The following is a 21,941-nucleotide window of genomic DNA, read 5'->3' as shown; positions in this document are numbered from 1 at the left end:
TGTGGGTTTGGAAAAGAGATAAGGGGAGGTCACAGGTGTTTGGGTGAGTGACGTGCTGGGCTGTAGCTAAACCACCAAGGTGTTCTCTAGTCACAGGGGGGCAGAGAAGCCAGTGTTTTCCTTTCCGTCCTTGGTAACTTCTAGTCAGTTTCCAGCCATTCAATAGACTCCTCCCGCCTAGCTGTGGAGTGTAGAGTCCGCAGGTTAACTCCTCCTGGGGAAGTCTCCTAGGTATGCTGGTGGCTTGGGATTCAGGACAACTCTCTGGCATGGAACTGCTTCTTTGACCTATAGGTGAATGACCAGGTCCAGTCAGCAAGGTGCCCTGGTCCTTGGGTCCCAGATTGGCTTTGGCTTTGTGCTCACTGCCCAGCCATTTCTTGCCAGTGCCTTTAGCCAGTGAAGCAGTAGGCAGGCCATGCCTCATGCCTCCTGTGTTCTCTAGGTGAAGATGGCTATACCTCTTAAAGACAGCTTTTCATCTCCCCCCTTTGCCATCCTGTTCCATCTTCCCTCCTTTTCATCTTCTCTTTGTTATTTTCCTTGTTTTTGTACAGCCACCAGTTCAGCCAACCTCTTTGGACCTAGAGGACTTTCTGAGGGGGAGCTAAGCTGTACCCTAAGAGTGTCCCACCACCCCCAGAAAACCTCTCACCCCCAGATCATTCCAGAAACACAATCCTCACTTCCACTTCCCCACCTCAAGCATTGAAACCACAGGCGGCTTCACAGAGTGTTCTTGTTATTTTCTCTTAAAAGCTGGGAAAACGCCAGGCAACCTACCCATCCTGGCGCAGGCTGGGACCGGCGCAGCCCCTTCTTCCTCTGTGCCCCTTCCCCCCAGAAATTCATCATGGAGAGTAAGGATGAGGTCAGTGACACGGACAGTGGCATCATCCTGCAGTCTGGTGAGTGATATAGGAAATTCCCCTGCCCTGGTCGCTGCTGACTCCAGACTGAGTCCCTAGGCCTTGGGCTAGTTAAGCTAAACCTTCCAAAGGGCTGGAGAAGGAGAAGGTGGCAAGGGAAGTGGGGGTACTGGATGATCTGGCACTTCTAGGAACTGTAGTTTTCCTTGCTGGAAGGCACTAGCCAGGAGTTTCTGTCCTGTCTGGAGCAAGGATCTGCTGTGTCCAACTTTAGCTGCAGCGATGAACTAAGAAGCCGAAAACTTATCTAACGACTGTTAATGTCCTCTCTACTAAGCCTGAGCCTGTGGGTCTAGACTTCCCTGGCTTCGAGAAAGGACAGGAGACAGGGGAAGACACAGTTCTGCCCATGACCCCTTCTCCCCTCAGGTCACCTGGTGGGGCAGCTCTCCCTTTGTACTATAATGGTCCCAACCTTTGGGCAGCCAGGAGATAGGATGTTTTGTGGTTGTGACACATACCTTAGCAGCTAGCTTGTAATATGTGGGCAAGCATGAGACTGTAGGGGAGTGCGCACTCCTGGAAGTGGTCAACAGTGTCCTAAGGATGCCTTGCTTCCGCAGTCCTGAGCAGGTGTCCCTTGTCTTCCCGCAGGCCCGGACAGCCCTGTTTCACCAATGAAGGAGCTGACCAATGCAGTGCGCAAGCAGCAGAGGGCCCTGGAAGCAAGGCTGGAGGCCTGCTTGGAGGAACTGCGTAGGCTCTGCCTGAGGGAAGCGGTGAGGCCCCTGGAGCTATGCTTTGGGATATTGGGGCTGAGGAGAAAGTCACATTTTTGAAGGGATTGGAAATCAGACTGGGGTGTGGGCCTAGCATCTCCCTCATGTGGGTTTGACCTGAACACTGGGTAGAGGGGAAATAGACCTGGCAGAGGTTCAGGTACTGGAGAGGAAGAGATGAGAGGTCAGAGAGATGCACATTTGATAAGGGTAGCCTTCGGGAGGAAGTGATCAGATGGGCGGAGAAGGCGAAAGGGGAGAGAGCGGGGTGTTCGAGAATGGGAATAAGAAGACAACTGTGGCATGACGGGATGAGCTGGGCAAGAGCACAAGTTGCTCTTGATTTCTGGAATTCTTGATCTCTAAGGTTTCTGGGACGTCAGGCCCATGCAACGTAGGACTAGAGAGCAAGTTTAAATGGTTGGATGAGGGCGGAGCAGGTGGTGAGGGCCTGACTTGACTCTGTCCCCCAACCCCAGGAGCTGACTGGTACTTTGCCAGCAGAATATCCCCTTAAGCCGGGAGAGAAGGCCCCCAAGGTCCGGCGTAGGATTGGAGCAGCGTACAAGCTGGATGAGTGGGCTCTGCACAGAGAGGTGAGGCATGTCAGAGGTCATGGTCACTGTGCCCCATCTCCGGAGGCTGACTACCGAAGCAGTCCAGTGCTCTGGCAATGTCTGCCATCCAGTCTGGGTGCTGGCCGTGTTAACCCAGGGCTTCTCCTCATGAGTAGCCCAGATGGCTCTGAGTAAGCATGCTACCACCGCAGCGGGGAGCTGAGCTCAAGGGAAGATACTGGGCTTGGCAGAGGATTAAGAATACCAGTAACCACCACGAAGAAGCGGTTGCCAAGGGGGTTGGTGTAGCATGAGGCCGGCCTTTCTCGGCCCAGGTAGAAGGAGGTGGGGTGGCTCTGGCCTTAGGTGACCTTCCCCTTAGATTCCCATGAGTTGACCTGCTAGGTTCTTTGGGGTCAGGAAGGAAAGTGCCCCACTTAAGTCCTCTCCCAGCCCTGCACAGCAGGTAGCTGGGGTGGGACTCTCATAATTGACAGTTGACTTTGAGCCCCTCCCACTGCTTCACCCTTTGCTGTGTGTCCCTGGACACTGCTGCCTGCTCACCACCAGGTCAGAGCCACCTGGAGTCTTCTGTTCCCCCTAGCGCCAAGGACTCTTCTTGGCCCTCACTCCCAACCCCCCCTCCCCAGGACCCTCTAAGCAGCCTGGAGCGCCAGTTGGCTCTGCAGCTTCAGATCACTGAGGCGGCTCGAAGGTTGTGTGCGGAGGAGAACCTCAGCAGACAGGCTCGCAGGCAGCGGAAGCATGCGGCTCTGCAAGAGGAGAAGAAACTGAGGGAGCTCGAGCGCCGCCTGGGTGATCGGCGGAGGAACAGCGAGCCCCCTCCCACCACTGTGCCCTCCCTGGGCAGAGGTGAGCCCGCTCTCCTGAGCTGTGCAGGCCTCTCACAAGGCAGCCCTGTACTCCATTTTGCATTATGCCTTTGGCTACTGCCTGTGTTCATGTTTCACATTAGCACTACGCGCGCCATCAGAGTACTCCTTCCTGGGCCCACGGAGGCTCCGTCCTTACCTAGGTACCCCACCAAAGCATCTCCACCCCGAGAGACCTTCCCCATCCATTTCCTCTTTCTGCGTCTCCCTCATAGTACCCCACTTCTACAAAACTTTATAGATGGAAGGCGTTTCTCTGCTTGATCATAACCCAAGGGTTTTATTCAATCTGGAATATTACCTTCAGGGCAAAGTGCAGTGAACCGAAGGTTCTACATTGGTGCGCTTTCCTCCAGCCCGAGTTAGGCAGCTTTTGGGATTGACTGTTGCTGTTGGTAGCCAATTGCTGATGGGTTCAGTGCCTCCGACTTGGGTGTTTAGTCCAAGTTGTACCCTCAAAGTGCTTTCAGTGTCTACAACTGCCGCGGTCAGGAGTTCTGGTTTTCACTTCTCTGCTGAATCATTCTCGTAGCTTAGTGCCTGAGCCCTGATCCAGAGATGAGGCTGTGGGGCACCTCAGAACCAGAGCCAGCCAAAAATGACCTCAGTGTGTCCAGTCTGGTGAGCTTTTGAGCCCTCAGGTGGTACTGTTTTCCTTTGCCCTGACCCAAATCCGGTTTGTCAGGTCCGGACTTGTAACCTCCATTTCACTCCTGGTTCAGCCCTGCTCCCAGAAATCTCTTGGCCTGGCCCTGGCCACATCTGAAGGAGGGTGTCAGGGACAAGCTGCTGATCTGTTCACTGTAGCCTTGAATCAGAGCATGTGGAGCAATAGCCTCCCTTGCGCCCCTGTATCCGTCGCCACCCATCAGCTGGGTTCTCTTCCTTGACTGGACACACGTTAGAAGCCTGCAGGTCCTTCCTGATCCCCACGCTCCATGCCTCGGGTAGGCATTGCTTTCGGCAGCTGCGTCTAGTTCCAGAGTGTGTGAACAGACACCAGCCAGGTCACCCTTGGAAACCTGGAGTAGATGGCAAAGAACAATGTTCTATGTCATGGCTGACGGAGAACCCAGAAGTAAAGCCAGGGCCTCCAGTGGGTCTGGTCCCAGTACAGGACACCACTCTCCCTTCCCAAGGCTCTAAGAAAAAGGGCACTCTGTTCGGTCTCCATTTCCCACAGGCCCTGGGTATGGGAAAGATACCAGATGATCGAAGCATAGTGATCCCCAAGGGCCACCTCTGTACTTGGAGGAGCCATTAATGATGAGATGCGCCCTGTCCCAGTGGGTCTCAGTCCCTCTGGTCCCCCTCCACCTTTGCCTGTAGGTGCTGCCATGGCTAGGCGCCTTTGCTCAGAGAGGGACTTTGCTGGGGTGCGGGGGATGGTGTCACTACCACTGCCATTGAGACTGATGACACTCCTTGTCGGAAGTGGGGAAGCAGGCCAGGACGTGCCTAGGGCTTTGGCTTAACCCTCTGTAGGAGGCTAGCAGCTGAGGTTCTCAGGGCCTTTAGCCCAGAGAAGATAGGAGGTGTGCAGAGGAAACACCTGGCACAGCCAGCGCCTCGTTTGGCTCTGGCGCAGACAGACCCTGCCTTCCAGACAGGCCCGAGGTTCTGGGTTCTAGTGTCCTGATTTGGGAGTGCAGAAGGAAGTAGTTCTAGACTAACCATTCCTGTTTCGTGGCTCCCCCGTCCCTTGTGCTCACCTGGAAAGGAGGAAGTCAAGAGAGATTAATAATTAGTTTGAGGCTAGAGGGTGTTTTCAATTCAAAAGGAAAAATAAGCAAACAGACCAAAAAAAAAAGAAAAGAAAAGAAAACGAAACCCCACTCACCACCCCCTTTGCACACAAGGGTTATTCAGTTGGAGAAAGTAATTAGCCAGGTGAGGGTAATTAGTTCTCTGCAGGTGGCAAGGAGCGGCCGGGCGTTGAGCTAATTTTTACTATGAGCAAGCCGAGACCCACCCCCTGGACTCTTCATGCAATGGGCGCTCGGGATGTGCTTGTTGATTGACAGTGTCAGTCAGCACTATCTAATAGGGACTCAGCGATGGAAACACTGTGCTGGTCAGTATGGTGACTGCCTGCTGCACATAGCTCCTGGACATTTGGACTGTGCCCTGTGTGACTAAGGAACTGAACTTTTCATTTGAGTTAGCGCAGTCTCATAGTCTGGTTTGGTTTGTTGGGCAGTGTAGCTTAGTAAGTATGGTTTTGTGGTTCTACCTCTGCCTGGGGTATTCTGTCATGGCTGCGGGGGAGGGGGGAGGGAGAGTCATGGTAGGTAAGGGAGCAGGACAGGGGTGAACCAGGACCAAACTGGGACAGGGTGGAGACAGTGGGCATCTCAGGAGCCACTGTGTTTGGCAGCTTGTCCTCCCAGCTTCCACCCTGCAAAGCCATGTGACTCCAGAACTCCACACAGCATTGTATCCTTTGACCTACAAAACCAACAGTCCTGTTTATGTGAGGATTGGAGGTGACAGGGAATGATGTCTTCCCAGACCTTTCCACCCTGATCAACACCTGTGATTTGAACCCACATTGCACTAGTGGGCCGTGAGAATATCACTTGCATCATTTCTTTAACTTGACATTTGCAAAAAAAAATAATAATTGCTCTTAAAGTTTTTTGTAAAAGACACCAAACAGAACCAGAATTCAACAAGAGGGCTTCTCATCACTGTACCCCAAAGCAAAGGTTAACTGTGAGCTATGCAAAGCCTTGGCTAGCTACTCGGCAGCCTAGCCACAAAGCCACAGACGATAAGAATTGCTATAGGTAGAGTTTATCTTTGGCTATAGTTACAGAACAGAGATTGGCAATTTTCTCCATAAAGACCTGGAGAACAAAGATTTTAGACTTTGTGGGTTATACAGTCCCTTATCACAACTAACTCTGCCTTGTTGGTGCTGAGGCAGCCAGACATCACGACTCTGGAGCTGTGTCTCAATACGACCTCACCGGTGCAGCCCTGCCCACAGACCACCTGCCCACAGACCGTTTGGTCTGTGGGATGAAGTGTACCAGCCTTTTTAACAAATGATTTTAAGATGGTTGAGACTGTTTGTTCCGCTTAGAACTTTCTGGTAACGACCTATACTGGCTGACAGGAGAGCTAATCAAGGGATGTGGCTTATTTGGAGCACAGCCTCTAGCAAGACTGGTCAGGTGTGAATTCTTCCTCGGCAGCCTTTTTGGTGGATTGACCCAAATCTCCTTGCCTGGGCTAAGACTCGGTTTCCCCAGTTACATGGAGATGACGGTATCTACCTCAGTTGTTAGGGGTTTTACATGAATTAGCGCAGGTGAGATATTTAGGAAAAGATTGGCACAGTAGATTACTAATATTAATTAGTAATTAATTATTAACTATTATTAATGTTTTCTCATCTCCGTTCTCAAACAGCTGAAAATGCTTTCTGGGTTCCATTTGGGCCACTCCGAATTAGCCTCAAACTCCAGAGTATCACATCTGTTCAGGGGCAAAAGAAAAATAGGGCTCCCCCTCCCCCACCCCATGTCATGAGTGACAGCTGTATTTCACGTGGCACTGCCGGGCTCCAGTTCCCTCAGGTGACTGGCAGGGCACTAGCCAGCCACTCTTCTTAGGGCCCTATAGTCCCCACAGCCCAGACTCCCACCCCCACTGCTCTTGTGGGTACTATAGGAATTCTTATGTCTGAGACCTTGGAGAGGAGTTGCATTTGGGGTATTTGAAGATTGTAGACACCCTGGCCAAATACTCTGCATCCTAAGAGCATTGTTGGCTGATGGGAAGTCTGTAGTCCAGAGCCTTGAAATGTCTCAATTTGTGAACCCCTTTTTACCTCTAGGTAATAGGTTCTGAGTAAATGGTTTAGCACCTAGTGGGTATTTCCTGGGGGAATTCAGCCGCTGTCCTGGCAGAGGAAGTGGGCAGCTTAACTCTGGGCTCACTGCCTCTCTTCTCTGTCCTCCTCTTTGATTGTTGCAGAGCTCAGTGCTTCGGATGACAGTTCCCTGTCTGATGGGCTACTCCTGGAGGAAGGTGAGATGTCAAGGCTGTGGGGATTTGCAGGGTTTGCTAATGAGGTCTCTCAGCGGGACTGGAAAGTTGAGGATGCTGATGAAGGCAGGGGCACCAGCTAAGGGTCTGCCTCAGATCTGATGTCAGTTGCTGTGTGTCCAGGCTCATGCCCCGTTGAGGGTGGGGGATGTGCTGAGCTCTTCTTTCAATGGGTCCTTTTGATGAGGAAGGGAACGATGAGCTCTAGCCTGTCCCATTAACCCTGGTGTCCCTGCTTCGCTCAGAGGCTGTGTTTCAGAGCCAGTTAGAGCCAGTGAACGGGCTACTCAAAATCCTTGCTGGGGTTGAAAGGAAGGCAACACTGGAGAGGACATACAAGACTATGGATTAAGGATTGTGTTTAAAAAGACTGAGAGCAGTGAGGGTCAAAGTGGACTAGGAAGGCAATGCAGGCGTGCCCAGGGTGTGCCCAGGCCAATAAGGAAACAGGGTACCTAGGTGAGGCAGGAACAAGAAAAGTAGGTAGCTGCAGACAGGCACCCACCGTGAGCAAGTGCTGGGAAGTGGAGTAGAGAGACTGAGCAAGGAAGCAGGTGTAAAATTAAAATAGGACTGGGGAAAGGGGGAAGGAGTCCCAAGGGAGAAGAAAACAGTGTTTCTTATCTGGGATTGGGGCTGTAGCCTGGAGCAGTAGGTCAAGGCATCGAAGAGGGAGAGCAAAGCCTGGGCTGTGGAGGTTCTTGCTGAGCCGGTTTTCCCCAGCCTCTGCCTTTTCTTCTACCCTTGCAGAAGATTCCAAAGCACCAAAACCTCCCCCAGAGTCCCCAGCACCAGCACCGGCACCACCTTCACGGCCTCTTCCACCCCAGAGCCTTGAGGGCCTGCAGCCAACAGGACCTGAGTCTGGCGGCCTAGAACGGGCCCCCATCCAAAACAGTCCATGGAAGGAGACCAGCCTGGATCACCCCTATGAGAAGCCCAGGAAGTCTTCTGAGCTCAGTAGCGAGTCCAGGTCAGGCTGGGGAGGAAGGCAGGGGGCAGATAGTTGGAGAGTACTAGGGTGGTCCCAACTGGGGCTGTGGATGAGGGATGTGCAGGTGGTCACTAGGGTGGTCCCGACTGGGGCTGTGGATGAGGGATGTGCAGGTGGTCACTAGGGTGGTCCCGACTGGGGCTGTGGATGGGGAATGCCCAAGTGATCACTCTTATTAGCTGGGTGATGCCAGAGATGTGAGAACTGGTAGCCTTTTGGGGTGCTGACACTTTGTACCACTCCCACTGAGGCCCCAGCGTTGTGAGCCTTCAAATTAGAGGTTCTCAACCTGTGGGTCCTGGCCTTGTGGGTGGGGAAAGACTCTTTCACAAGGGTTGTCTGTGAAAACACAGATATTTACTTTATAATTTACAATAGTAGCGAAATTATAGTTCTAAAGTAACAACAAAAATAATTTTATGGTTGGGGGTCACCACAACTTGAGGAACTGTGTTAAAGGGTCACAGCATTAGGAAGGTGGAGGACCACCGCTCTAAATAAAACACTGCGGCCACCGACATCCCCCATCTCTTTGCAGCAGCCCAGCCACCACTCCTCAGGAGCAGCCCAGCGCCTCCAGCCTATGGCTGCTAGATCCTGCCTCCTACCATGTGGTCCCCATCCGAAATGTTCCTGGTCAGTGGCAGGGCCGCACCAGTGCCCCAGCTACCCCTGAGATGCAGGGCAGGAGGGGCCAGTCGCAGTCTCTGAGGTAAGAAGGCTACCTTAGGGGTGTAGGGGACCGCCCATTCCCATCCCCAGCTACGCAGATACGGCTGAGACACCCTGGGTGACACAGGGCTAGCCCCTTGGGTGTTCCTTTGCATCCCTCTGGGGTGCCTCTCTGAGGAGGTCAAGTGCAAAGCATTTCATCCGCGAAGGAGGATTCCTTGACACGAGGTTCCCAGCCTCACCCTGGTTTCACACACTGGCGAATATTGCTTTACTGTTGGTCGCCAACAAAGCATACTTTTCCAGTCGATGCACAGTTGGTTCTTGTTATTCACGGTAGTCATGGACTACAGCATGGCTGAAAACATCAATAGAAGAGGTTCTCAACCTGTGGGTCTAGACACACACCCTTTCAGGGGTGTCACCTAAGACCATCTGAAAACACAGATATTTACATTACATTTCATAACAGTAGCAAAATTACAGTTACGAAGTAGCAACAAAAGTAATTTTATTGGGGGTCACCACAACATGTATTAAAGGGTTGCAGTATTAGGAAGATTGAGAACCTCTGTCTTAAGGAAATACAGATTTTGGTGACAGTGTTGCTCATTAACCGAGTACTGCATATGTCCTTGTTGAACATGAGTTTCTGTTTAGGACACTTAATACATCTGTGGCTTCATTAACACTAAACCCTTGCCAAATGACACTGTAAGTTAGTCTGAATGAAGTTGATCTAGCAGTCTTATTTTACTACAGGACGGTTCACAGTGTTCTTGTGCTTTGAAACTGCAGGGAGCAGTTCAGCATCACTTGTGGGGTCATTTGAAATATAAAGTAGTCGGGTGTGGTACCTCCCATCACTTGAGAGGCAGAGGCAGGTGGGTTCCAGGCCAGCCTGGTCTACAGAACAAGGTCCAGGACAGCCAGGACTACATTGAGAGACCCTTTTTCGAAACAAGCAAGCAAGCTGTGCAGTGGTGGCACACGCCTTTTATCCAAGCACTTGGGAGGCAGAGAGAGGCAGATCTCTGTGAGCTTGAGGCCAGCCTGGTTGACAGAGCGAGTTCCAGGACAGGTTCCAAAGCTACACAAAACCTGTTTCAATAAACAAAAATAAAACAAAAAAAGCAAGCAAATAAAAAATAATAGTCACCTTCCCTCCCCATACACTAAGTAATAAATACTACAGGAAGTCTGAAGGATGAAGTATGATGGCCACACATGAACTATTTAGTTCTATTTCAGTGTGGGGCAGAGCTGGAGAAGGAACCCAGGCCCCATGAGTGATGGAGAAGCTTTCTATGTACCCCAGCTGTGTTTTGTTATTGTTGTGTTTGCTGGTAGATAAGATTTCCCTGTGTAGTCTAGCCTGGCCTGGAATCCACCATCCTCCTGCCTCAGCCTCCTTGTGCGGTACCTCTATATTACCCACACCAAACTCAGCACTTGACCCTTGGTCAACCTCTGCTGGAGATGTGTTCTTAAAGCAATCTGTATCCTTTGCTGCGCCAAGCAACCATGATTATGTGTTAGTTACTTTTCTCCTTCGATGCTGGGATTAAAATACCAGACAAAGCAACTCAAGGAAGGAGGTTTTGCTTTGGATCACAGTTGGAGGTGCTGTCCACTGTGTAGGGAAGGCATGGCAGCAGGAGGATGAGGTAACGCAGTGCATCTGCGGCCAGGAAGCAGAGAGAGATGAATGCTGCTTCCCAGCTCATTCTCAGTTCCTTTGTTTTGTTTTTGTTTTTCAAGAAGAGTTTCTCTGTGTAGTCATGGCTGTCCTGGAACTCTGTAGACCTGGTTAGCCTTGAATTTGGAGGTCCGCCTGCCTCTGCCTCCTGAGTGCTGGGATCAGAGGTGTGCACCACCAGGCTCAGCAACTCTCGGTCCTTTTAATTCCGTCCAGGACCCTAGCCCATGGAAAGGTGCCACCCATATTTAGGGTGGTCTTCTCACTTCAACTAACCCAGTATAGAAACTCCTCACAGACATATCCAGAGGCTTGTCTTGTAGGTGATTCTAGATCCTGTCAAGTGGACAAGATTAGCCATTGCAAAACGCTGCCCATATTGACTTTGGAATCAATTTTAGCAAATGGGTGAATTGGCAAATACTAAACCTATGAGTAATGAAAACCAACCGTATGTTTCTTTCCAAGCCCCTACTACCTGATAGTAGTAGTTTCAGTCAACGAGATATGAAAAGTGGTGCTAGCCATGCCTACCTGATAGCATCAAAGCCTCTTCAGGTTGCTCATCAACCTGACAGGTGCAATGGCTCCAAAGTAAAGCTGGTTTTATACTGTCACTACCACCAAGGTCATTTTATAAACAATGTCTTTGTACAGAAATTTCAAAGGGAATCCTGCCCCATGCCCAGTATGTAAGCAGAGCAGGGGCTAGATTTGATCCCACCCTGCATGCTCCTGCCCTTTGGAACACATAAAAGCTTTTCACATTGAAGTTAGATGCTCGACAATGTCTAAGCAGACAGCGTCTGAAGGAAATGTTACTGAGCAGAGTGTACCCTCGCTGCCTGGGGAATGTGACATGGATATCGCAGAATGTCGGCTTTTCTATCTGTGGTTCGAATCGACTGAGAAACCAAAATCCTTTTAAAAAAAAAAATATGTATCGGACAGGAACAAAATCCCTTTTGAAGGGCTGGGCATTGACCAGGACTTCATGCATGCTAAGCAAATATTCTTACCTCTGAGCCACATTCCCCGTTCATCAGATTCTCGTCACTATTCCTAAATAGTACAGTACGTGAACTAGTACATGGCCTTTGCACCGCATTAGGAATTATAAGAACTCCAGAGATGGTTTAAAGTCCACAGGATGTATTGTATGTAACACTTACCTATTTTATCAAGGGACTTGTGACCTGGATTTTGTGACTCATGCCAGCACCCATGGATTCAGTTTATCCCTACATGAAAAGAGCTAGAAGAAATCACTTAGGCGAATGGAGCAGGAGCAGATAGCAATAGAGCATGCTGGGAGGAAATGTGTTGCTTCTGCATATAAGCACAAGACTGAGGAGGTCTGACCAGAGTAAGCCTAGCACACGCTCGTTGCCTTGGCTTTGGAATAGAACACTGACCTCCAAAGTCATAACTTATCATAACAGTGTGGCTCCTCCCCCACTGAGAGCTTTCCTGCTTTCCTCTTCAGGATGGACTCCTTCCGATCAGGGGCAGAGGGCCGAGGCCGCAGTGCCTTTCCCCGCCGCCGCCCCACCCATTACACGGTGACGGTGCCGGACTCTTGCTTCACGCCCAGCAAGCCCCCACTGCCGCACCCTGCCTGCCACTCTTGCTCTGAAGACAGCGGCTCTGATGTCTCCAGCATCTCCCACCCCACCTCACCGGGCAGCAGCAGCCCAGACATTTCCTTTCTGCGGCCCCTTGGTCCCCCTGAGCCACCTCGCCATCATGGGGCCTGGGGCCCAGCCTATGGCCGAGAGCTGGCCCCTCACTACCCTAAACTTCTGCTGCCCGCTGGATACTTCCCAACAGGGCGCTACGTGATGGTGGCCGAGGGCCATCTGCCACCAGGCGAGTGGGAGCTGTGTCGTACCGCCCTAAGTGCTGCCTACGATGAGGAGGGCGCTCCCCTGCGCTACCAGCGGCTGGTGCCCTCCCACAGCCGAATCGTGCGCACACCCTCATTGAAGGACAGTCCCGCGGGCAGGGCACTCAGCAAGGCAGCCGTCTCCGAGGAGCTCAAGTGGTGGCATGAGCGGGCACGTCTCCGGAGCAGCCGTCCCCACTCACTGGACCGCCAAGGGGCTTTCCGCGTTAGGAGCCTGCCTCCCGGGAGGGAGAGCTTCGGGCGGGCCTCAGGACCCCGGACACAGGTCGAGCATCCCCTGGGGGAAGACATTAGATCAGCAGACTGCTGGCCAAGTAATCCCTAATTGGGAAAATTAGGCTAAAAAAAGAGTGTATCCTTTTGGCATTAGAAGGCACTTCTGACCTCCCTAGGGGTGTCTCTGACTTGTGCCTGCTGTGTCTAGTGTCTCCTGCAAGAGCACATACCAGTGTGGCCCTGTAAAGATCATCCACACAGATAGCTGTGGAGATTTCCCCCTAATGGCTTCACAGACGATCCACACAACAGATAAACTTCCGTGTAACCAAATGTGCAACCCAAATTAACCCCTGGAATTTCCTGACTCCAGGGCCCAGGACAAAGGGAGAATCTGGAAAACGGGCTTGCAGAAAGCAACTCAGGGCAGCCAAGCTGAAATGGTTTCTTGGTTAACAGCTAGAGTACCCGGTTCTAATCTCAGCCCCACTTGTTACAAGTTATATGTTCCTGTGGGTTACTTAACTCACAGGCTTCTATTTCTCCCCCTCAAAAAGACAGGCATTGTAAGTGACTCCTCTCGTAGGGCGATGAAGCATCCAAAATGACTAGATCAATGCACAAGAGCGCTGAGTGAGAGGTAATATCACCCAGGCTCCCAGAGGCCAGGGTAGGGAGGTAGGTTGCAGTGGTAGCATTTCGGCTTAAGAACACTGACTTTGGGTAGGGATGCAACCTAGGTTTCTGTGAGACCCATTTCTTCATTCTTAGAGCGAGGATAGCAGGCATGAATCCTCTCTTTCTTTTCCCTTCCTGATTCAGAAGGCTGTGCAGGGGACACGCTCTAGAAGTTACCAACAAGCTGCTTCTTTGAGACCCCAGATTCCCAGCAGCCCAGCTGCATCATCCTCCCCTCCCCCCTGGTTCTTTGGGCTGTTGCAGCTGCCATCCCTGGCTGGGCAGCACCCTGGCCCAGTCCCAGGCTGAACACCCTTCCAGCTGACATGCTTTTCTCTTCCTGCGAGCTCGGACCTGTCTTTGGTCTAGGCTTGGCCCATCCCAACCTGTCAGACAGGGACGGTGATGAGACATGAGGCCAGGAAAGGTGGGGAAGAAGGTCAGGGTGCCCGTCACACCCCAAAGAACCTGGAGTGGTAAACAGATACAGGGGGTGGGGGGTATCTGGGAGTATCATTCTTGGGGAGGGCGGGAGCAGACCACAGGGGCTTGGTTTGTGGTGGTCTATGCTTTTAAGCAAGAAAAAAGGTGTGAGTGTGTTCTCAGTGCTGACATGTCTGCCCAGTTTGCTCATCCGCCTCTCCTTTCTCCCTGTGACAGGTGCCCCCAGTGTGTGTACTCCGGAGGTCACCAGATGGGGCTCCGGTGCAAGTCTTTGTGCCTGAGAACGGCGAGATCATCAGCCAGGTGTAACTACGTTGAAAGCCTTGGCCACAGCTGGAAAAGACTTTCATATTGGAGCTGGGGTTGACACCCCTCACCCCTAAGTGCTTCCTTCGGCTCTCCTGCCCTCATCGCCGGCCGATGACTCAGAGCTGAAGCCTTTGTTTTTTACATGAGCGTTTTCCAGAAGCCCTGACCTGAGGATTTATATCTGTGATTTGTCTTTACGGTTCCTATAATATGATTGTACTTTATCCCCAGGAGTCTGGCCTTTTGGACTTAAGGACTTGCTGGGCTATGGCAGCATTTATCTTCTTATGCAGTCCAAGTGGCCTAGAGGCCCCTTGGGATTCCCCCGATGCTCTGTGCCTTCTTCCTGAGGTAGCTGCTGGTTCCGACCGTGGGAGGCGGGATGTGGTACACACACGACAAGGACTCTTCCCTTGTTCCCAGATCTTTGGGTACCATACGCTGGGCAGGATTCTCCTCTCCCTTTTATGTGCTCTGTGATGCACACTCAATGGCAGGAAAGTCACTATGTCCTGGCGGAGCCTTGTCTTCCTGCTGTTCTCCCAACCCTACAGTCTCTGCTAGCAGCCTCCACCTCTGTTCTGTCTCCACACCTTTGCGCTCTCAGACCACTGAACCTGGACTTTGAGGCTACACTAGACTGTCTAATCAGAGGGCTGGTTGGTGGGGAACACCTCGCCCTTCACAGGCACTGCTGGCCAATGTGAGGCTAGGCTGGTTAGCAAGTATGCCCTCTGAAATCTTCATAGTCCTAGAAGCCAGCACCTTAAAAAAATGTATACATGTATATAAAATGTATATATATATACACATGAATACATTTTTTTTGAGTGCCACTTCTGTGGAGTGTTTGAGGAGGCAGTTACTGCTCCTTCCATTTTCTGCTCAGCTAGCTTCTGCTCTGAGAAAAGTCCTTGTTTGTTCCCACCCGGAGAAGTTCATTAATGACTCCCTATAGGGTGCCGGATTGGCTTAGATAACATGAATGAGTTGTCCCAGCTCCTGAGACCAGGCAAGCCTGGAAGCTGCCTACGCTTAGACCACTGGTACAATTAAGTTCCTTTGCTGCCAGGTCAGATGCCCAGGTAAGCGGTTGTGAGTCTGTGTGGCCTTCTCCACTTGAGCACTTCTCTGGTTCCTCTCTGGACTGGACAAACGCCAGATGCCTGACTCTAATGATCTGTTTCTCCTGCTGGAGAGAAAACAGTGTGGCCCATTGCACTGGGGCTGGGGGAGGGCGGTGCTAGGAATTTAGGGGGCTAAGGCGAGCTCGAGGAGATGCACAAGGCGTTTCTGTCCCGTGTTCTCACCGCATCCTACCGTCGTCCCAGCTCTGCTCTCCACTGTTTGGCTGCCCTGCTTGTGTTTGTCTGGCTTCTGAGCCCCTTCCCTAGTGTATAGATGCCCCTTCCCAGTGTGTTCTCTGGATCCCTAAGTGCCTTAGATCCTAAGTCACAAAGCTGGGAGACATCTGAGTGCTGGGCCCTCCCCACGCCTGAGCACCCTCCGCGTTAACTTATTGGTCTTACCTAACAGCTATTTCGTGTGTTTGCACAGTGGCGGTGCCCACAGCTGCAGGGCTGAAACTGTGCAACGTTGTGCCAAATACTTCAATAAAGTCTGATTGGCCCAGCTGAGGAGGAAGGATTTTGTGTGTGTGTACATGTGTAGAGTTTTCTGACAAAGGCTGTGCCCAGCTCCCTGGGCGTCTGGCTCACCTTTCCAACGGTCTGGCCATGTCTCTAGGGAGGGGTGGAGTGGCAGAGCAACCCAAGTTGCTTCTTTGACCTAAGGGAATCCTTCGCAGCTCCTTGATGTCTCCAGGGACTGAGGGCTATGCTTCGGAAGTCATCTCCAGAGAGATCAGATTTTGGGACAGGCTCACCTCTGGTGTCAAATGGCCCAAGCCAAGCAGTGGTTAGAGGCTTGTGAGAAACAATTCCTGTAGCTGGAAAAACAGGCTTTCCTTGGGTAAAAAAGGGGTTGTCCATAACTCCTGTGTTTCTGCAAAAAGCCCGGGGAGGGGGGTGGAGAGTGGGAGACTGCAGGTTTCACTGGGCCCTGTTGGGATGCTCAGGAACTGGGAGCAGAATGCCCCCTATGACTCCAGTTTCTGGGGATGCTTATGGTCTGAGTCTGAGGTAGCATGTGTCAAGTAAAGGGGTCTCTGTTTTGCCTGTCCCTGCCCACAGTCAAGGAAAGAGGTAGGTCACAAAGGGTCAGGCAGGTGGTTATGCTGGTGTGACTGCAGCTCTGCTCTGGGTGCCCAGCCCTAGGGACTGTGAGCATATGACCTTCGAGGGCCTGACTTCCTTAGGCCTGGGGGTTACTTTATACTAGGGGCTAGGCAGGGAGGGAAGGTAGTTCCAGAGCCTGTAGAGAGAAGCTGTGGGCATCCTAATCTCAGATCTGAGCATCCATTTAACTTTTAGCTGTCGGCAGTAGGGACTTGATTTTGGATTTAACTTATTTTGTGGTGAGTTTGAACTTTTCTTTGCTGCATTGGGGATGGAACCCAGGGTTTCACACATGTTAGGCGAGTATTCAATTTTGTATTTTAGCCACTTGTTATCTGTTAGGCCAAAGAAATATATTTTTAGACTTTTTTTTAAAAAAATGTGTGTGGGTGTTTTGACTGTATGTGCACTATGTGTGTGCAGTACCCACTTCAGCCAGAAGAGGGCATCAGGTTCCCTGGAACTGGAGTTACTGTGAGGGTGTTGGTAATGGAACCTAGGCTTTCCAGAAGATCAGTCAATGTTCTTAACTGTTGAGCCATCTCTCCAGCCTCCACCCCCAACTCCAGGAAAAACTTGAGCCAATATCAGAGGGCTCTGCTGAGTTAATCTGTGCAGGAGGCAAGGCAAGTTAAAGGGGAAGGGTTAAAAAAGAAAATCAAAGTTTTTCTTCAGCAGCCAGCCATGAAATGTGCCAGTGTGAAGACCTGGTCAAGCAGCAGTTCCTTTCAGTCCACAGGCTTCTGCTGCACCATGTCTGGGAAGGGCAGGCGTGTGGAGCACTTAGCCCCCCCACCAGAGGGCAGAAGTGGGATGATGAATCCCAGGGAACAGGAATGAAGCCTCTCTGCTCAGAGCAGCTTTGGGATTTGGCCTTTAAGACACCCAGAGCCATAGATGGAGACTTCCCTGAGATCCAACTTGAGTCTGCTATCACCCCGGGGAGATCCTTGGATGGAACAGGTGCCTACACAAATCATAAGTAATCAGGACCCTTCAGGGGGCTGTGCACCTGGGGTTGTGCCCCTTCCCCTGAGGGAGCAGATGAAGCGGGAAGCTGACAAAGGGGAGCCAGCATGGGCAGCATCTTGGGTTGGTTCTTTTCCTGTAGTTATTCTCCTGTTTTCTGCACTCTGCCCCCATGCCGTGGATACGTTTAGAGCCTCAGTGTACACTAAGGCTAATGGCAGTGCTCTGCTATTGAACCACCATCCTCCAACCCCATCCTTTTCCTGTAAATGGTCAGGCTGTCTCCTGCAACCTCCCCCTATACTAACCCTGACTCCCCAAGAAGACCCAGCTCACGCCAGGCCTGACTGCCAGTCCCATCACAAACTATTGGGTTCTGTCCTGGGTGCGCAGACGAATCGACACCTGGAGGAAAATCTGAGCAGAGTAACATTTCATCCATCGACTTACGAGTTCTTCTTGAAGCCATGCTTCTCGGGTGAGCAGCTTTCCCCAGGCCCGGGTATCTCTCATCTTACTGCCACCATTTGGAAGTGGGTGAGGATGAGGATGATTGCCTGGCCCTTGCGGGAGACGCCCCTCCAAGGGCGCATGTCCACTTACTGCTGGCTACCCCCACCCCCACAGCTCTCGTCTTTACAGGTCTGCCCCTTTCGCAAGCTTGCCTCCCTGAGAGGCCTGGAGCTGGACACTGACATTGTCAAAGATCTTGGCCATAGTTCACCTAAAGACAACTAGATGTTCAGGGGAGCTGTAGTGCAAGCCATCAACCTCTAACAGACACCTGCAGTGTCCAAAGTCCGAGTTCCGACACCACCAGTATTTTTCAGTTTAAGTGTCCTTTATTCCTTTAGTGTGTGTGTATGTGTGTGTGTGTGTGCTGTGAATTGTGCATACATGCTATGGCACACGTGTGGAGGTCAAAAGATAACTTATAGGAGTAGGTCCTCTCCACCAGTGTGGGTCTAGAAGATCGAACTCAGCCTCTCAGCCTTGGTGGCTAGCACCTCTACTTGCTCTTATTCTGTCCGTCTTCTCTTTTTTCCCCCGTCCCTCCTCCTCCCTCCCCTTCCTCCTCTTCTTCTTTTAGACAGAGTCTTGCTACATTACTCAAGCTTGTGAGTTGCCTGCCTCGGCCTCCTGATTAGCTAGGATTGCAGGGATGCAACACCATGCCTTATCCGAAAGTCTATTGATATCTGCACTTTGATGCCTGGTAGACATTTCAGAATCAGCATGGTCCATGCTCCAGCTGAACTCTGTATTTACTACCATTTCCAGGTCTCCTCAGGTCAACAAACAACAACCCAATCCTTCTAGTTTCTCAGGCCAGAACTTAATCTGTTGCTTGTTTTGGTTTTGGTTTTTTTTTTCCTCCCCCTTGAATCAGAGTCTTCCTATGTGGTACCATGTACCATGGCATTTTCCCCTCAAAGCAGAGTCTTGCTATGTGGCACCGTGTACCATGGCACTGGCTGCCTTGGAGTTCATTCTGTAGAGGAAGCGGGCATCACGTTTGCACTGATCCTTCTGCCTCAGCCTCTCCACTAGAATCACACGTGTGTGCCGCCACAGCTCTTTCTTTGAATTTTGTTAGCTTTGGTATCTATTTTCACTTTCTGAGACAGGATTTTACTCTAAAATGTCTACCAGGCATCAAAGTGCAGATATCAATAGACTTTTGGATAAGGCATGGTGTTGCATCCCTGCAATCCTAGCTAATCAGGAGGCCGAGGCAGGCAACTCACAAGCTTGAGTAATGTAGCAAGACTCTGTCTAAAAGGAGAAGGCCAGGCAGGCTTAAATCTCAACCTAAATAGCCCGGGGTGCCCTCAAACCCAAGATCCTCTGTATGTGTCTCCCAAGTGCTTGGATGACAGGAGTGTGCACAGGTGTGTGCACAGGTGTGTACACAGGTGTGTGCCACTATGCCTAATGAGATTGTGTTTTGTAATTTTCCCGAGGAGTTGAACCCAGGCCGTTCAGCATGTTGAGCAAGTGCCCTACCTCCGAATCCCAGTCCTAACTTCCACACTGTCATCATGTCCACCATCTGTCTCTGCTGATCATCAAAATAGATTCCGGATCTGACAGCTTACTGCTGCCCCCCCCCCTGCTATGCTACCATTTGTCTCTCTGGGCTGAGGTTTCAGTCTCTCAGCTCATCCCTCTGAAGGTTCAGGCTGGCCTTGCACGCAATATTGGCCAAGGATAACCTTGAACTCCTGGTTCTGTTTCTACCTTCCAGATGCTAGGATTACAGGCATGCTCAACAGTCCTGGGCTGGTGGGGGTGGTAGGCACTGGTTTACTGAAGATCCCTCTGCCTTTATTAGTTCATTGAACCCCACAACGTGGAGGTCCATCTTCCCCATTGCACAACTGAGGAAACTAAGTTGGGAGCTTCCTTTGCTTCAGGCCGCAGGCTAGTGAACGGAAGAGCCATGCTGTGCCCTCAAGCCCCGCCTGGGATCGTGTGTGTGTGTGTGTGTGTGTGTGTGTGTGTGTGTGTGTGTGTGTGTGTGTGTGTGTGTAGGGTGATGTGGAAGAACAGCAGAGGCCTGAGCTCAGGCCCCTTATCTGTGCTGCTTTGGGGCCATACACTGCCATAGCCTTCATTCTTATCCCTCTGGACTCTTCCCAGCCTCCCTCCTAACGCAGTCTTCACCTTTCATTGCGGCAGGCCCTTTAGGTTATGGTCATTTCCCTCAGGTCCATAAGAAAGGCTCTCAAGGCCGACTTGAGACTCAAAGTCCATTCACAACCAGTAATTTCTTTCTTTCTTTCTTTCTTCTTTCTTCTTTCATTTCTTTCTTCCTTCCTTTCTTTCTTTCTTTCTTTCTTTCTTTCTTTCTTTCTTTCTTTCTTTCTTTCTTTCTTTCTTTCAAGACAGGATTTTTCTATAGCTTTGGAGCCTGTCTTGTAACTAGCTCTTGTAGACCAGGCTGGCCTCAAACTCACAGAGATCCATCTGTCTCTGCCTCCTGAGTGCTGGGATTAAAGGTGTGTGCAACCTCTGCCCAGCCATAAACAGGACTTTCAAAGGCAGTGTGGGACAGTCCCCCGAAATCTGTGGGACACTGAGAGGGACTTAAAGGCTTCTCCCTTCCTAATCATTCTCGAATCAGTGTCCACATCTGATGCACAAAATCTAAATGAGAGCTGTAAGTCTAAGTGAAAGACCTGTGAGAGGCGCTATGCATGCCCTCGCTGCACCTTGGTGGTTTTCTGGTCTTCTCAGCGGAGGGGGAGGAGAAGAGAGCCTGTCCTTCCTAGCCCACCTGATGAAATCAGCTAACCTCCTTCAATGACACCTCCCTTTTCAGGATTGTGCCAATCAGAAAAAGAAGCCTATCAGCTAATTCTGGACTTTATGGAACCAGGCGAGATGGTAAGAAAATTCTCTACGACTCTCTGAGAACTGAGGAGCAAAGGGGAAAAATCTTTCCTTAGCCCTGTTCCTAAGACCACCAGAATGTCAGCTCGCCAGGGGCTCTTGGAGGCCAGGCCACTAGACAAGGCGGCGGTATCCTTCCTCTTTAAAGGACCTTCCTTGTAGACTCTTGCCCTCCTGTCCCCCAGAAGGCTACCGAGGCTGGAAATATCAGTGCTGTCTAGCACCGGGGCATAACCAATACTTCAGTCTGGTTGAGACTGGGCAGAGTGTGGAGTGCAGGTCTCATGGTGTGCTCCGAGACTGGTTTTGTCTTTTGCCTTAGTCTCATTTAGAGAAGCTGAATTTCCTGAATGCTGTGGCAACTCTGTGCAGTGTTGTGCGTTACCAGGCAAACGGCAACATGAATAATTACTATCCCAAAACGCTTCTGGCCAAGAAAATTGAGGTGAGAAAGAACATAACTCTTAGTTGGTCACTCTGGGTTGAAGGTGGCAGTCCTTCAACCCAAGACTGGTGACCCTTTCTGAGGTAAATTCTTATTTTCCCTGATCCTTCTAGACATTCATCCGGCAAGAACCCACCGATACCTTGGATAGCGGAGTGCGTCAGCAAGCCATGCTCTGCATCGTGGCCCTGAGGTTCCTTCCCCACAGACCCTCTCCCAGCCCCTGGGGATTCTGGTCCTGAGGACGTTTGGGTTGGGAAGACAGGCAAAGTTTGGGAACTTGGCTGGAGGCTAAAAGTGGCAAAGTCTATAGTTGCCACTTCATCTGCATATCCTGGGACCAGAGGGACCAATTGGAAATCTATTAGGGCATCAAGTGTAGGAAGTCTCCTTAGTCAGTGTTCCCCCACCCTGACAAGGAGTCACTGAAAAGTGGTCCTTGGTTTGTACCTCAGAGAATAGCAGAGCAGCTTCCCCCAGAGGGTTCTGAAAATATCCCTCAGCCTCACGCAGGCCCCCCGAAAGTCCCTTGTTACCTGCTTCTCCTCCAAGCCAGGTGAAGCCACCTTTCCACTTATGCCAGAAGCTGGACCTGGTCAACGTGAGCATCAGCAGCATCTTCTCCCTGCCGCCCATCATGCCCAGTATAGACCGAAAGGACAGCGCTAGTCTCTACCTCCAGGTAATGGTGGTTGTTGTTTTTTTTGCACTTTTGGGGGACCCACCACCCAACTCTCAAATAAATCACGTGGAGTCTTATTTATAACTGCCCAGCCTTAGCTTGGTTTGTTTCTAGCCAGCTTTTTTTTTTTTTTTTTTTTT

General features: G+C 51.1%; 2 protein-coding genes across 2 annotated transcripts in view; both read left to right on the top strand.

Moving 5' to 3' along the window:
- The first annotated feature begins 713 nt into the window (after positions 1-713).
- Positions 714-15,670, top strand: Inava (innate immunity activator). Its single transcript, XM_026779632.1, has 9 exons — positions 714-908; positions 1,524-1,648; positions 2,128-2,244; positions 2,856-3,078; positions 7,083-7,136; positions 7,905-8,127; positions 8,687-8,860; positions 12,006-12,690; positions 13,980-15,670. The coding sequence occupies exons 1-9, from the start codon at positions 854-856 to the stop codon at positions 14,070-14,072; spliced, it is 1,749 nt and encodes a 582-aa protein (XP_026635433.1). The 5' UTR covers positions 714-853; the 3' UTR covers positions 14,073-15,670.
- Positions 15,671-17,206: 1,536 nt separating this feature from the next.
- LOC101988512 (maestro heat-like repeat-containing protein family member 7) overlaps positions 17,207-21,941 on the top strand; it is a 37,433-nt gene continuing 32,698 nt past the window's right edge. Inside the window, exons 1-6 of the mRNA XM_026779782.1 lie at positions 17,207-17,401; positions 17,672-17,756; positions 20,604-20,668; positions 20,997-21,119; positions 21,233-21,312; positions 21,672-21,801. Of these exons, the coding sequence (XP_026635583.1) occupies positions 17,207-17,401; positions 17,672-17,756; positions 20,604-20,668; positions 20,997-21,119; positions 21,233-21,312; positions 21,672-21,801 (678 nt within the window). The remainder of the gene's footprint in view (positions 17,402-17,671; positions 17,757-20,603; positions 20,669-20,996; positions 21,120-21,232; positions 21,313-21,671; positions 21,802-21,941) is intronic.

Source organism: Microtus ochrogaster, chromosome 6 (assembly GCF_000317375.1).
Source record: "Microtus ochrogaster isolate Prairie Vole_2 chromosome 6, MicOch1.0, whole genome shotgun sequence".
NCBI classification, from domain to species: Eukaryota; Metazoa; Chordata; class Mammalia; order Rodentia; family Cricetidae; genus Microtus; species Microtus ochrogaster.
This window is presented reverse-complemented; position numbering and strand designations above follow the sequence as displayed.

Excerpts from the sequence above, each read along its gene's own strand:
- Inava (XM_026779632.1), top strand. The coding sequence starts at position 854 with ATGGAGAGTAAGGATGAGGTCAGTGACACGGACAGTGGCATCATCCTG. Across the intron at positions 1,649-2,127 it reads GGCTCTGCCTGAGGGAAGCG|GAGCTGACTGGTACTTTGCC; the intron begins GTGAGGCCCCTG and ends CCCCAACCCCAG. Across the intron at positions 8,128-8,686 it reads GAGCTCAGTAGCGAGTCCAG|CAGCCCAGCCACCACTCCTC; the intron begins GTCAGGCTGGGG and ends ATCTCTTTGCAG.